This window comes from Taudactylus pleione, unplaced genomic scaffold, assembly GCF_031769625.1.
Source record: "Taudactylus pleione unplaced genomic scaffold, aTauple2 ptg000066l, whole genome shotgun sequence".
Lineage (NCBI taxonomy): Eukaryota > Metazoa > Chordata > Amphibia > Anura > Myobatrachidae > Taudactylus > Taudactylus pleione.
In genome coordinates, this window is record NW_028284468.1 from 17,418,583 (window position 1) to 17,433,388 (window position 14,806).

At 45.3% G+C, this 14,806-nt stretch overlaps 1 protein-coding gene across 1 annotated transcript; it reads right to left on the minus strand.

Annotated features, from left to right (window-relative positions):
* Window positions 1-8,141: 8,141 nt before the first annotated feature.
* On the minus strand, window positions 8,142-10,720 carry LOC148534487 (hemoglobin subunit beta-2-like). Its single transcript, XM_088466883.1, has 3 exons — window positions 10,568-10,720; window positions 9,888-10,110; window positions 8,142-8,521 (listed from the first exon to the last, which is right to left on the minus strand). Exons 1-3 carry the CDS (start codon window positions 10,657-10,659, stop codon window positions 8,390-8,392), a joined length of 447 nt encoding a protein of 148 aa, XP_088323009.1. The 5' UTR covers window positions 10,660-10,720; the 3' UTR covers window positions 8,142-8,389.
* Between the last annotated feature and the right edge of the window lie 4,086 nt (window positions 10,721-14,806).

Consider the following 14,806-nt stretch of genomic DNA (forward strand, 5'->3'; position numbering starts at 1 on the left):
TAAAGGACCATTGAACAAAAAAAGTGAAGTTTTCATTTGACATTTCACTTAATGTAAAAGGTTAGGCAGCCATGCCGGGTGCTCTCATTATATACTGTTCACTAACCAACTTGCCACAACACCTCTCTACTCCCTTCACTGGCTGCCTGTAAGATGGCGAATCTATTTCAAGATTGGTTTGCTGACTATCAAAGCCTTACATAACCAGGCTTCAAGGTACCTTGAAGCCTGGTACCCCCCCCCCCCCCCTCCCCCCACTTCGATCTGCCGATGAAGGTCTGTTAGCAGTACCTAGGATGGGAGATAAGTAATTTGGGGGTAGAGCTTATAGCCTTGTCTCTCTGACACTCTGGAGATTGCTTCCTAGAGCGAGAGGCCTCGACTTTTGAAACCTTAAAAGACGCACTCAAGCATTCATTAATGCCCCTTTAGTTTCTAAAAAGAAAAGATAATACAGCCTAAATGCTTAGTTTTTGCTTCTGTTCACTTAAGTTTATTATGCATCTTATATTCTTTCAAATTCTAATGTAAAGCACTCCGGGGGCAATTCAATTGTTTAACTTGATGTAGTTAATGGGTGCCCAAGGTTGCAATTCAATTGTTGGCGCCAATTATCACACTTGTCGTGCCCAGTTAGACAGTTTAGCTGTGTAAAACTGCTAAACCCATCTAAAATCCAGGTTAGGGTGCCCAAACCACGGACTCTTCACACATTTCTGCTCTCCTCCTCAACCCATCCAGCCGATTTCCTATGTCAAGAATACTAAATTTACCATAATAAATTTAATCAAAAAACCTCCTTTACATCAAAAACAATATATTTAAAAAATAAAAAGGATCATGTGACAATAGCTGTTTGATCACACAAACTCCACACTGCTATACAAACCTGTTTCTGCTTCAGGGTCCATAGGGGGTCCACAGGGTTGACCTTGGGGTATAGCTTGGATCTGGATCCACGGGCACCATACAGTTAAAGCTTTAGCTCCCAGGATGCACTTGGGTCCTCCTCTATACCCCGCCCCCGAGCCACAGGCACCTCAGTTTGGTGCCGGCCGAAGTCGGTTGCACTGTGCAGTGGGGCTGCAGGAGCAGCCCCATAGCTTTATTTTTACAGAAGAAAAGTTTTTTTATTTTTTCTCTTGTTTTACACTTAATGCAGCAGCATAGGACTGTCCTTCTGGACGTCCATACTGCCGCTTCAACACCCCGCTGGCGCTGCGACGCCAGTACTGCACTGGGGATCGCAGCGGGACCCCGGAGTTATTCCTAGCATGGCTCCGGGACCTCCCTCTGACTGCTGCCGGACTCTACGGGGAACAGGTAAGCCGCGAGCAGCGCTCTTAGCGCCGCTCGCGGGGGTAAATGCAGTCAGTTGCCGCCGGTCTCTGGGGACAGACCGGCGGCGCTAGTAGCGGCGGCGGGCTCCCCCTCATGCAGGCATACCCCGCGCTCCGCTGGACCACCAGGGTATAAGTTCCGGAGGGGAACAGGCATCCCTGGGGTTAAATACTAGCCAGGGGAGGCAGCCTTACCTGGTTTAGCGGCTCCTCAGCTCAGCGCGCCTTTTCTCACGTGTACTGGCGGCGCTGAGCTGCTCCTCTGCTGGCCACTCCTCCTCAGAGCTCTCCGACTAACGCAGGCTCCCAGGCAGGTGCATGGTCAGGTCCCCCTGTGTACCTCTCCCATACCTAAAGGACAGTGTACACAGCGCTATAACTCCCCCCAGACACTGAATCTGGGTGGTTGAGGGCAGCGATTGGTGCAGTAAGTACAATCTTCCTGCATTGTATGTGACTTTGCTAGTGCTGCTGTCTGTACTTATTCTCTACTTGCTGTCAGCTTATATCTATCCCTTTGCTTCTCCTACAGCCCGAAGGTGTGTGGGGGAGGGGCGTTTTTCTATTAACCTCACTTTTATAAATCATGTATTTGTGAGGTCAGTCACATACTGTTGTGTGCTACACAGTACCATATTTTTGGGCCTGTTTGTGTTGCATGCTGGTGAGTGCGAGGGTGTTAACACCGTATGTCCTCTGCTGATAAGTATTTATTGTATAATTACTGTATCATGTCTGATGAGGAGACTGAGCACTCCCGGGCTCCTGTGTTGCTTTCCTGCAGACGCTGTTCTGCTCGTGTTAATGGGAGGATTTATCTCAGGATGGTCTTTGCGGGCAGTGCCAGCTGGCACCAGGCCCCTCTATACCCCCTATGCAGCAGGACCCCCCTTGGGCGATGTTTTCACAAGTGCTGACATCTATTGCAGATGTCGATCCCTACAGTGACCCCGTCTGGGGCATTGTCACAGCACTCTATCTCCCATTCCCCGGATATTCCGCAGGTATTGCGGTCTCCCTCCGGGGCCCAGACTGAGACAGTATTCGGGGCTGCCTGTGTATGTCCAGCCTCCCCCTGTATCACAACAGTCTGTAGTGCCTTTTCAGGGCTTCCCTCAGTCGGCTCCTCCGCCTTGTGTGGATGTTCTCTCCAACTCGGTACAGAGTTTGGCGCCTTCATCCTCGGCTTTTCAGTCATTTTTGCAGGGTGATGTGCCACAGAAGGCGACTAAGCGGCCTGTTGTGAGTTTACTCACTGCGCAGGTATCAGAACCGGATCCCTCTTCAGATGATGGAGAGGTCCATGAGGATTCATATTTGGATGCTGTGGGACCGGAGGTTGAGCCTAGGTCCTCCATTAATGTTCCAGCATTAGTTAGGGCGGTGCGGGCTATTCTCAATATAGAAGAGGCGGCACCGGTCCCTAAGTCGAAGTTTCCTGACTTCAAGAAAGCAAAGGTTACTTCTAATGTGTTCCCTCTGTCCGATCAGTTGGCGGATCATATGGCGGCGGCCTGGCAATTACCCAGCAAAGAGATTCCAACTGCAGAAAGGGTTGGCTTCTCATTATCCCTTTTCTGAGGATCATTGCAGGAAATGGGAGACTCCACTCGCTTGGTTAAAACCGCTACGCTACCATTGCCGTCTATTTCCTCTTTAAAGGATCCAACGGACAGGAAAGTGGAGATTTGTTTGAAGTTGCTCTCCGAAGCGGTGGCGCGCCCGTCCATGGTCATTTCCTGCGTGGCTAAAGCCATTGAGAACTGGGCCAAAGCCTTGGAGGATTCTCTTACGGACGGTGTTCCGGATGTTTAGAGAGCATTAGTGGCACAAATGAGGGATGCCGATTCCTATATTGGGGAAGCGTCATTGGACGCAAGCATGTTAACCTCTAGAGTTTCGGCTGCGGCTGTGTCTGCTCGGAGATCCTTGTGGCTGCGGTCCTGGAGGGCTGATGCGGACTCTAAAAAGGGTCTGGAGGCTCTCCCCTTTAATGGAGATTTGCTATTTGGTCCAGATTTGGACAAAATAGTGGATACCTTGGCTAAGTCCAAGTCGGCTTTCCTCCCTTCGGCTTCTGTGCCGGCTAGGGTGAGGAGCACTGCAGTTCGGTCCTTTCGGGTTCAGGGTAAGGCCAAGGGCCAGTCCTTCCCGAGACATTCAGCGACCAAAGCCTCATCCAAACCCAAGAAGCATATGGAATGCTTGGCGCCCCTCTTCCAAACAGGAGGATAAACCTGCTGCCTGACGGGACGGGCCTCTCCCTGGGGGACCCCAGAGTGGGAAGCCGACTTCTCAGATTCGCCCAGTGTTGGTTCAGTACCACCACGGATGCTTGGGTTCGAGAAGTAGTCTCTCAAGGGTACGCCCTGTCGTTTCGGTGCAGTCCGCCCCACCAATTTTTTTGCACAAGTCCTTCGCTGGACGAGTCCAAAGCTTCGCATCTCTGTTTCTGGTGCAGAGACCCAATGGGTCTCATCGCCCTATTCTGAGTTTGAGGCCTCTGAACAAGTACCTCCAGAGTTCCCAAGTTCAGGATGGAAACATTGCGGTCCATCATCCTGGCGATGGAACCGGGGGACTTCATGGTCTCCCTCGATATCCAGGACGCCTATCTCCATGTGCCCGTGGCACCGGCACATCAGCGGTACCTGAGATTTGCTATCCAAAACCAACACTACCAATTTCGGGCGTTGCCTTTCGTTCTTTCCACGGCTCCGAGGGTTTTCACCAAGGTGATGGCAGTCATGGCTGCCCACCTTCGGGGTCAGGGTATACGGGTGCTGCCGTACCTGGACGATCTGCTGCTGCTGGCAAGCTCCCCGGAGGTGCTTCTTCATCATCTCCACCTGACAATTGCTTGTCTTCAAGCACATGGGTGGTTGATAAATTGGAAGAAGTCGTCTCTGATCCCATCTCAACGGATGGTCCATCTGGGAGCACTTCTGGACTCCAGTCAACAAAGGATTTTCTTGACTCTGGAAAAGGTATCCTCTCTACAACTGAGGATACACGGTTGCCTAAGCAGTGGCAGGGTGTCAATACATTCGGCAATGAGTCCTGGGGTCCATGGTGTCGGCATTCGACATGGTGGAGTTCGCCCAGTTCCATTCCAGACCCCTGCAGGGGCAGATTCTTGTGGAATGGAGCGGGTTGTCCCGCCGGATACGATCCCAGATACTGGTATTGTCCCCGGAAGTGCGCCGGTCCTTGGCGTGGTGGCTGCAGTCAGCTCATCTCAGCCAGGGTTGCCCCTTTTGGATTCCGGACTGGGTTCTGCTCACGACAGATGCCAATCTCCGGGGTTGAGGGGCAGTGACCGGCTCGTTGTCTATTCAGGGCCGTTGGTCGGCGGAGGAGGCCGTCCTTCCCATAAACATTCTAGAGCTACGGGCAGTGTACCGTGCTCTTCTGGCGTCAGGCACCGTTTTTCTTGGAAGAGCAGTTCAGGTGCAATCAGACAACGCCACCATGGTGGCATACATAAATCACCAGGGAGGAACTCGCAGTCGAGCTGCGATGTTGGAAGTGTCCCAAATCCTGACTTGGGCGGAGTGCCACCTTCCAGCAATATCGGCAGTCTTCGTCCCGGGAGTCCTCAATTGGGAGGCAGACTTCCTCAGCCGTCACGACGTGCATCCCGGGGAATGGTCGCTTCACCCAGAGGTGTTTCAACTTCTCGTGGACAGGTGGGGACTGCCGGAATTGGACCTGATGGCCTCTCGTCACAATTACAAGTTGCCCATATATGGCTCAAGGACAAGGGACGCAGGCGCAAGCCTAGTGGATGCGTTGTCAGTGAAATGGTCGTTTCACCTAGCGTATCTGTTTCCTCCAGTCTCCCTGCTCCCTCGGGTACTCAGAAAGATCTAACAGGACGGAGGCACGTTTCTGCTGGTGGCTCCAGCTTGGCCCAGACGTCCTTGGTACTCCGATCTCAGGGGCCTGTCTGTAGACTCTCCGTACCTTCTGCCTCAACGTCGGGATCTGCTGTCTCAGGGTCCCTGCCTTTACCCGGATCTGGGTCGACTGTCTTTGACGGCGTGGCTCTTGAGACAGCCGTCTTAAGGTCCCGGGGCTTTTCAAGCTCTGTCAACAGTACCATGCTTAGGGCACGTAAACCTGCCTCTGCACGGATTTACCACAGAGTGTGGCACACTTACTTTCAGTGGCGCGAGTCTAGAAGCTATGACCCTCGGGTGTTCTAGGATTTTGGCATTTCTGCAGTCAGGTCTTGACCTGGGCTTACGGCTTGCTTCCCTAAGAGTTTATGTATCGGCCCTGTCAGTGTGGTTCCAACGAAGGATTGCCACACTGCCTGACGTTCACACTTTGTTCCAAGGTGTTCTGAGGATCCAGCCTCCCTTTGTGGCTCCAGTGGCTCCGTGGGACTTGGCGGTGGTTCTTCGGGTCCTGCAGGGACCTCCTTTTGAGCCTCTTGAGTCGGTTGACCTCAAGTGGTTAACACTTAAGACTGTGTTTCTCCTGGCTCTTACTTCGGCCAGGAGGGTATCCGAGTTGGGGGCACTTTCCTGTATCCCCCCCTTCCTGAGTTTTTGCCTAAAGTGGTTGCTAAGTTCCACATAGATCAGGAACTTGTGGTGCCAGCTTTTCAGGCTCCGGGTCTTACGGCTGGCGAGGCTTCGCTGGACGTGGTCCGGGCTCTCAGAATTTATGTTGAACGGACGGCCTCTGTTAGGAAGACCGATTCGTTGTTCATCCTCTTTGGTTTCCATAAGAGGGGTTGGCCTGCCAACAAACAAACTTTAGCCCGTTGGCTTTGTTCTGTTATTAGGGAGGCTTATATACAGGAACGTTTGCCTGTTCCAACCTCGGTTAAGGCTCATTCCACTCGGTCTGTAGGCCCTTTTTGGGCTGCTAGACGTGGTGCCTCCGCTGTTCAGCTGTGCAAGGCAGCCACTTGGTCTTCAATTCAGACATTTTTGAGGTTTTATGCGTTTGACACCTTTGCCTCTCAGGATGCATCCTTCGGGCGCATGATTCTCCTTTCTGCTCAGGAGCGTCCCCGCCCTTAGTTGAACTGCTTTGGGACATCCCCAAGGTCAACCCTGTGGACCCCCTATGGACCCTGAAGTAGAAAACAAGAGATATGGTAAGAACTTACCTTTGTTATCTCTGTTTCTACGAAGTCCATAGGGTCCACAGGGCGCCCGCCCTGACGCACCTGGCTTCAAATGGGCTGTGGTACTGGTCACCGGTGTTTCCGTCTCCCATTTCTGTGAGTATGGTTTCTTGTGTGTTCCAGTCTTCCTTCTCTCTGTTTAGTCTCCTCCTTCGGCCTAGGCTACTTACCAACTGAGGTGCCTGTGGCTCGGGGGCGGGGTATAGAGGAGGACCCAAGTGCATCCTGGGAGCTAAAGCTTTAACTGTATGGTGCCCGTGGATCCAGATCCAAGCTATACCCCAAGGTCAACCCTGTGGACCCTATGGACTTCGTAGAAACAGAGATAACAAAGGTAAGTTCTTACCATATCTCTTGTTTTCACCAGTATATATAACGTGACTAAGCAATACCCCTTTGATATTGCAATCCCGGGTCGCACCTGGGATTTTGTATACTGGTCCATCCTGGGTGAGACCCCTTTCAAACTGGCAGCCCGACCCGGTTTATTGCCATGTCTATGACCTCACCATCATCATGTGCCAAGCCGGCGCTTGGAGATGAGATTATGTCCAAGCTCCGCCTCTTCCTATGCTGTGAACGGGACCAAGGTCGCATCGACCTGGTTTACCTGTTCATACTGCACTGCGAGCCGGTTCTACTCTGCTCGTTACCCGGGTCCCTCGACTTGGGTTGTTTCAAATGGGCCCTTTCACACAAAATCCCAGGTTGCTGTGTGTTTGCGAGAAATAACCCAGATTATTGCTGGCAATGTGAAAGGAGTATAACTAAGTAAATGTTCTTGGCACACAACACTGCCAGTGCTGGAATGAAGCATGTATTGTACAAGTAATTACAGTGTTTGAATCCATGTGGGACAGTGCGTCTTGTACCCCCAGGAGAGGTTCAGGTACCCCTGATTAAGGACTGATATAGAATAAGTATTCCTTGTTCTTTCAATAACTTATGGTTTAAGACCTACATGAGCTACTGTGTTAGCAAGTTAAAATTAGTGTGCAAGTAATCTCACTATTCTGTAAAACAAACTTCTGGGAAATACCATCAGTATTAGCCCTTTAAATCTGTGCTTTGGATGCTTGGTTTTTTGCACATGACACAGGCTTGTGATTAAACAAAATCTCTTATAAACACCTAAGGACTCCAAAGCATAGAATGCTGATGGAAAATAAAACCTTGGTTTAATAAAGTTTTGGTGCATCACTGTGTAGGAAAATTGCCCTTTGTACAGTGATAAATATGCCTGTTTGACTAAAGGGATGAGACTTTAATGTGCCAAATTGTCCTTAACATATTTTGTCCTATAATGGATGCACTTACCCTTTATAAAAGTTACTCTTAAAGCAATGCAACATGGAGGCAATATATGTGAAGGGATTTTGTGTACAAAAGCATGAATATAGACACCTTGGTAGTTTAATATATCGGAGCTTGTATTTTAAGTACGGTGTACCCTTGTTAGTATATCAAGCTTATGATGACCTTTCTACCCAACAACATGTATTGGACCACAAGGTTTTGTGTAACCCAACATTGTGTTGTCAAATGCAAACCGATGCCTTCTACAGTTTGTTAAAAGGTATATGATTACCTCAGTTTTTTGTTTCAGTCCTCACTATAAAATATTATCTTTATGTGTGTAAATTAGGACAACATTAGTAAAAGATGAGAAAAAATTTCACTTTATTTTCATATAAAGCTCCACCAAACTTCCTGTTTTATTAATATAAATACATTTCTACATCTGAGTTCTACAGACTATAGTATTTATATTATATATGGTAAATGATGACAAAGCATTTCAGAAAAATATTCCATTTGTACAATGACTATTTTATTGACATTTGCACATGGCAGCAATTATCATTGTCTTACAAGATGTTAAATGTTGCTATGGTAATATAGTAATTTAGTGATGGTATTCATGGCTCAGAGCAGCCACCAAAACAGCGCTGAGTTTCTCCCAGACAGCCTGGACATGAGGTGTGAATGCAGGTCCCAGGTTGGTAGCCAGGACAATCACCAGAACCTCCAGCAGACGCTGTGGATATAACAAAACATTGTCTGAATGTCCAGTAAGTTTGCATCGTACACACACCAGGAAAATATCACTGTGACTATGGTGCTAGCACCCATGTGGCACTGTGCAATGATTAGCAGACACCACCAGGTGGCACTGTGCAATGATTAGCAGACATCTGCTCATACGGTTAGTTTGTACTCACTGCATTATGAGAGTTGTTAACTACTGGGATGGTAAGCCAGTTACAATGGGTCTAATGATACATACAGGGGTATTCAATATGGGAGCGAAAACATCGTTTTTTCGTTAATATCGGAGGTATGACGTCATTATCACAGGTTTTACTTTTACACCGTATTCAATTTCAAAGACTTATCGCAGTTTTGAAAAGTCTGATAAAAAACGGGGATAACTTTTCACCATTGAATAGGTGTCGAAAAAAAGTGCAGAATTGGGGTTTAGGGGTGCAGGCTTAAACAAAATAGCCTGCACCCCTGGGAATGACATTTAAAAAAGAACTGTCAAAATAAGTTTAAAAAAAAAATAGGGATACCCCAAAAAATGAATTTAAAAATTGGGGTGAAAAAAAAAAATGGGAAAAAATTGATTAACAATAGGGAAATAGGTTAAGGGCTATTCTGCAAGTATGCGGCAGGTGTTTTGAAGAATAGAATTATAGCGGCAGGTGCACAAATGCAGAATTTTTAAAAACTTACTTTAGGGACTTAAAAATATGCTAGTACCCATTTTCATGTACCCCAAATTTGATGGGACCACTTAAAAAAATGAAAAAAATAACCTAAGTGCTCTTCTGCATCACTTCTTCAATGTTGGGAAAAAAACACCTGCTGTGGCTATTTAAATCCCCGACTTTCAATTAAAGGCTAAAACGGGGGTACCCATAGTGTTCCCCCATGTTTTTAGAACTTTAGGGGGGTCTTACAATTTTTTTAAGGAAAAATTCGTAACTTTACGCAAATCCAACTTCGGAGTTTCCCGTTTTCGTTAATTTTATATTGAATACGGGGATAAGCGCGCCCGATACTTTAACGCAGGTAAAAACTCCGATATGAAACGTTAACTTCGACAGTGAAGTTAACGTTTCATATTCAATACCCCTCTTTGTGGGCTACATGCTAAAGCAGCCAGTATTTACTCGGCATAAAAAAATGTCACATCTGCACGCTAATGCCCCCCTCTTCGTGGGGTAATAATCAAATATTAATATTCTATAGTACTGTTTCCTTAATTATAATTGAACTCATTTGTAATGAACAAAAAAGTAAGTAAAGGTAAGTACATTATTAGTAACAAAGGCTTCCCAGCTGATTCTCAGACATAACTTTAATCCTCAACAGATATGAAATCATATAATTGAACTAACCTTGAAGTTTTCAGGGTCAATATGCAGATCATGGGCATGTGTGTTGCTGAGATGAGCCAGGTGGTGTTTGACATCATCAAGGTGATGAATGGCATCGCCAACAGCGTTCAGCACCTTTGTACCGTGAGCATGGACCTTGGCATTCCCAGCAATGGCACTGGCATTGTTCAGGTTTCCGAAGGAGCTGAAATATCTCTGGGTCCAGGGGTACACAATCAGCAGCCTATTCACATGGGAGAGGGAAGACATATTTTACATTGTTGGAGTCATTTTATCATCTATTATTCTGTCCAGTCTTTTAACAAAGGTAGAAATATGTGTAAGAGAAGTAGTTTTATAACAATGTAATATATTTCTAACTTGTTTGCAGTGTAAAAGAAAAATAAATATAAGTTTTACTATTTATGATTATCTCTCACTTAGTAAATAATGCTAATGACAATTATACAGTGGTCTGTCACTTCTAGCAAGACAGAAGTATAGTACTGCGTAACAGGCTCTGTTATACCCCTTTTACACCAGAGCAAAAACCTGGGTTTTTGCTGGGTCTACCCGGGTCGCAGCTCAGTGTAAAAGAGTCCCTGAAAAATAACCTGGGTCAAATGACCCTGCAATCCAACCCATGTCCAAAAACCCAGGTCGGACCTGGGTTTTTGGTGGAAAAGAGGTATTATATTTACCTGCCCAAGACGTCACCACCTTCATGGTCAGGGTGCACCTTTGCCCAGGTGGAGTTAATGATGGCCTTCTCCTCAGCTGACCAGTGGACCATGTTGCCTGTGAGTGAGTAGCTGCTAACGTTTCTAAACGAGAAGTAAAATGCTGCTGTACTTTTGAGATTGTAACCCTGATTTATAGTCCTCTTTGCCAAGTCACACCCACTCTCCTTATTGCTGTATCATGTTAATGCTTCTCCACCCTGCCCACCCTGGCATATCTGATCTGGTGGGTCTAAGCCAGAAGTAAGTTTTCTTTATTGTGTTACGTTTTACAGGTCATAGAGTAATTATAGTACAATTAACTCAGAAGGAATAAGTAATTCACACGTAATTGTAGTAATATATGTTTTAAGGATGTGAAGAAAATTCCTTAGTCACATTTTGTTAATGTGAAAATAAAATATATTTGTAAGAGATTTCATGGGTGGTTCTCAACCCATGTAAACTGTATGTGTTGTAAATATAAAAATGTAGGTTTTCTTTCCTTTCTGCAAAACAATAAAAACAGCGAGCCCTATGGCACACCTCCTTTAGGCTTGCAGGTCACACTAATTTGATTAAAGATAATCTAAATAGTTTTGAAATGTGCATAGTTTTTCTTGTCTAGAGGGCCGATTCATCCCCGAATACTGTCCCGATTCTGTCGCTATTGACCGATGTTTTTGGAACTGCTCTGGAGCCACAGTGCGCATGTGCTGTGGTGCTGCTGCTGCAGCAGCTTCGGTCGCAGTGCCGTGCTAGCCTCAGCCTGATTGAGAGGCTGCAGATGTTTCTGGTGGTGATGTGGTGTGATAAAGAAAACGTGGACACGTCAGCCCCATTTTCTGGGTTGGACGGTTTCACTGGCCCTGGCAGCGTAGCTATATCGGCCATTCTGAGTAACCAGAAATCTGAGAGTTACTCAGAGGTCTGATGCTGCGACCAAAAGATGCGCTATTGATCTGATGCTGTGTCTTTTGACACAGGCAGCAAATCAGAGAAGCCAGCAGTAGGAAGAAGCAGCGGCAAAACGACATTTGGGTACCTCTGAGTCAGGCTCTAGATCCTGTATATTAGTCATCCACACAATCAAACCCCCATTTTATATTCTTTGATTTAAAACTTTGTTTATCTTTTCACGGATGCCTCTTTTCTTACTGCTTTTCAATTGGCCACTTTTCCTGATATTTCACTACCTTTTACCACATTTCATGCCACTTAATTGTTCAATATACAGTGTTTTACATTATTTAAAGAGATAAAACTTATCTGTGAAATATTTGTCTAATTCTGCATTTGGTTGTGAAATGTTTCATAGATGAATTTGGCCTCACATATTCCCAGTTCTACCCCAACCATACCACACAACAGACTTAGGGCCGTATTCAAATCAAAGCGAAAAGCAAAAGTATTCGCGTGGTCGGAACTTATCTCAAATTCAAGCCTGTTTTCGCCTACGCGGAAAGTCAATGCAATGTAATAGGCGAAAAAGATTTCGCCTAAGAATAGCAGGAGAAAGGAAGTGCAACATTTTTATTTTGGGGTGAAAACGTGGGGAAACCACTCAGCACCCTTGGGACAGCCCCCAAAGGACAACTGTGTCAAAATAATCGGTGGAAAACACATAAGAACACCCCAAAAAAGTACTTTAATTTTGGGGGTGGAAAAGTATAAAGTGGGTGGGACAAGTATAAAAACTAGCAAAATATCCTTCTTAGGGGTCTGCAAGGATGGGTCAGGGGTTCTTAGGATTGCAGGTGCATGCAACCGGGGCGTTTTATATGTTTTTTTAAAAAACTTCCCTTCAGAGACATAAAAATATGCTAGCACCCATTTTCAAGTACCCCAAATTTAACAAGACTACTTATTTTCACCATAAAAACCAGCTTTATGCCATTCTTCACCACTTTTACAAGGACGCTAATAACAAGGATTTTAAACCACTTCAGTACCCCAAATAGCTTTATTAGGGCTATTGGAACACTTCTACATTGATCCCCAATGTAAGTGCATCTTTTTGGGGGGTTTAGACTGATTTCCCCTATTCTGAGTACTTTTCGCCTGTTCTAAATTCGCCACTTGCCGTTTTCGTCTGGTTAGTAATTGAATAGGGCGAGAAGCAGGGACACGCACGATAAGTTTTCACATCCAAAACACGCGATGTAGGCGAAAAGTCGTGCAGGCGGAACTTTTTTGCCGTTGCAAAACTAATTGAATACAGCCCAATACTATGAAAATGGAAGGTTGTGATATTTGATCGGTGCTGCATAAAAGGTTTTGATGAGATGATTGTGATTCCAGATGTTGTCTGCATTAGGGCTAGTAATTCTGATGTTTTGCAGTGGTTTATTTAAATGTTGAAATTTGCATCTGGGCATAGTTATAGTTATCTGTATATGTTAATAAAACCAGATAAATGTCTAGTTGTATATTATTGGTGGTGATCATGTTATCACTTAAACTTTTCATGCTGGGAGTCACTAAAGTGACAGACATATGTAGCTACTGTACATGCCTTGTGTAATCTACACATAACATTGGCCTTTGTCTTCAACCACCAGAACAGAGATATCCATTAGATGGCAGAATTGGAATGGCTCTATCAGATGCTTACATGCAGAATGTGCAAATAGACTAGTATTATCTGAGTAACATGCTGGATTGTCTTACCATATTACCAAGAGTCATGTTTATTCCAGTCTAAGAAAAATAAATGTTGACAGAATCAAAGAACAATTATAAAAGTGACATTTTCATTAATGACATCTCAGGTGAAATGCACTCATTATACTTACCCTGAGTTTCCATCACAGCACATAAAATAATGTTGCTTCTACTTTTTATAAAACATTGTAAATGACATCCAGCAGTTTTTAACCCCCTAGTCCCGCACTTGTTTAAAGAGGCTGGATTCCAGATTGATGAGGAAGACCTCTCAAGTAGTTCTTCAGGCACAGGTAACTACACATCCCAGCATGCCCAAGCAGTGGGAAGTGGCATCAGAGTCTGTCAGTTCACTCTTGAAATACAAAAAACCATGAGCGTGTAGCCACAGAAAATATGTGCGCAGTCATTGCTGTGACGACTAAGCTGAGCAAATGGAGATAGATTATATTAGATTGCATACCTGGATTGCGCAGTCTGTAACTGATGATTGATTCCCCCATACTATGGCATGTACTGGATTTTAATAATAAGAGTTTCTGTTTAAAATGCATAAGTATTCCTAGTAATAGACATATTGACCTTAGACGTATAATAATAGTGACAGGCAACACTTATTATGCAGTCAGTAGTTTGAAGCAGAAAATTGGAGAAATAGCAGAATAATAAATATGTCCTGGAATCCAATCGAGGGCCACACACATAACTGATGCCCTGGATAACAGACGATGGTCAAAGCCAGAGTTCTGTGCGGCATACACACGGGACGATTTTCCTGAACGATAACTTTCAACGATAAATCGTTCATATCATTCATTTTTATTTAGTGAACGATCGACCAACGATGCACGTTCCCGCATGAACGATAACGATATCTATGGCCGACTGTACATGCAGGACAACTTGGATGATTTTGTCAAGATTTGCCTGTAAAGCAGAGGTTCCCAAACTCCTCCATTACAGTCCAGGTTTTAAGGATATCCATGCTTGAGTCCAGATAGGCAAATCAAATTGAATGAGGTACTAATTAAGTCACCTGTGCTCAAGCATGGATATCCTTAAAACTTGGACTGTAGTGGCGGAGTTTGGGAACATCTGCTGTAAAAACATGACTTCACTGAAATATCTATCATAGATATCTATCAGTGTATACATCCAAAATCGTTTGCCCTGCACTACAGAAAGGAAATCTTATCAGCGATATCTTTGGTTGTGCAGGTTGTACCATGTGTGAGGTTCCCAAATTTTGCCGTTACAGTCCAGGTTTTAAGGATATCCATGCTTAAGCACAGGTGACTTCATTAGCACCTCACTCAACTTGATTTAACCATTTGGGCTGAACTATGCATATTCTTAAATCCTGGACTGTACTGGCAGAGTTTGAGAACCTCTGCACTAGACAATATGGGTCTGGTCAGTATTAATTTTCAGGGGACCATGTCAAGGATTTGGTTCATAGGAGTGATCTCAAGGTGTTTTTCAACTGAGCAGTATTACTGCCTATGTAGCCATGGTTAAATACATGGCTTATTTAGAGGGAGATGTGCTATATACATA

What these genes read in the sequence shown, in the direction of transcription:
- LOC148534487 (XM_088466883.1), bottom strand. Translation starts at nt 10,659, where the DNA reads ATGGTCCACTGGTCAGCTGAGGAGAAGGCCATCATTAACTCCACCTGG. An exon ending in GGTGGTGACGTCTTGGGCAG is followed by an intron (nt 10,111 to 10,567) that starts GTAAATATAATA and finishes CCATGTGAATAG; the next exon opens with GCTGCTGATTGTGTACCCCT. An exon ending in TTGACCCTGAAAACTTCAAG is followed by an intron (nt 8,522 to 9,887) that starts GTTAGTTCAATT and finishes TTATATCCACAG; the next exon opens with CGTCTGCTGGAGGTTCTGGT.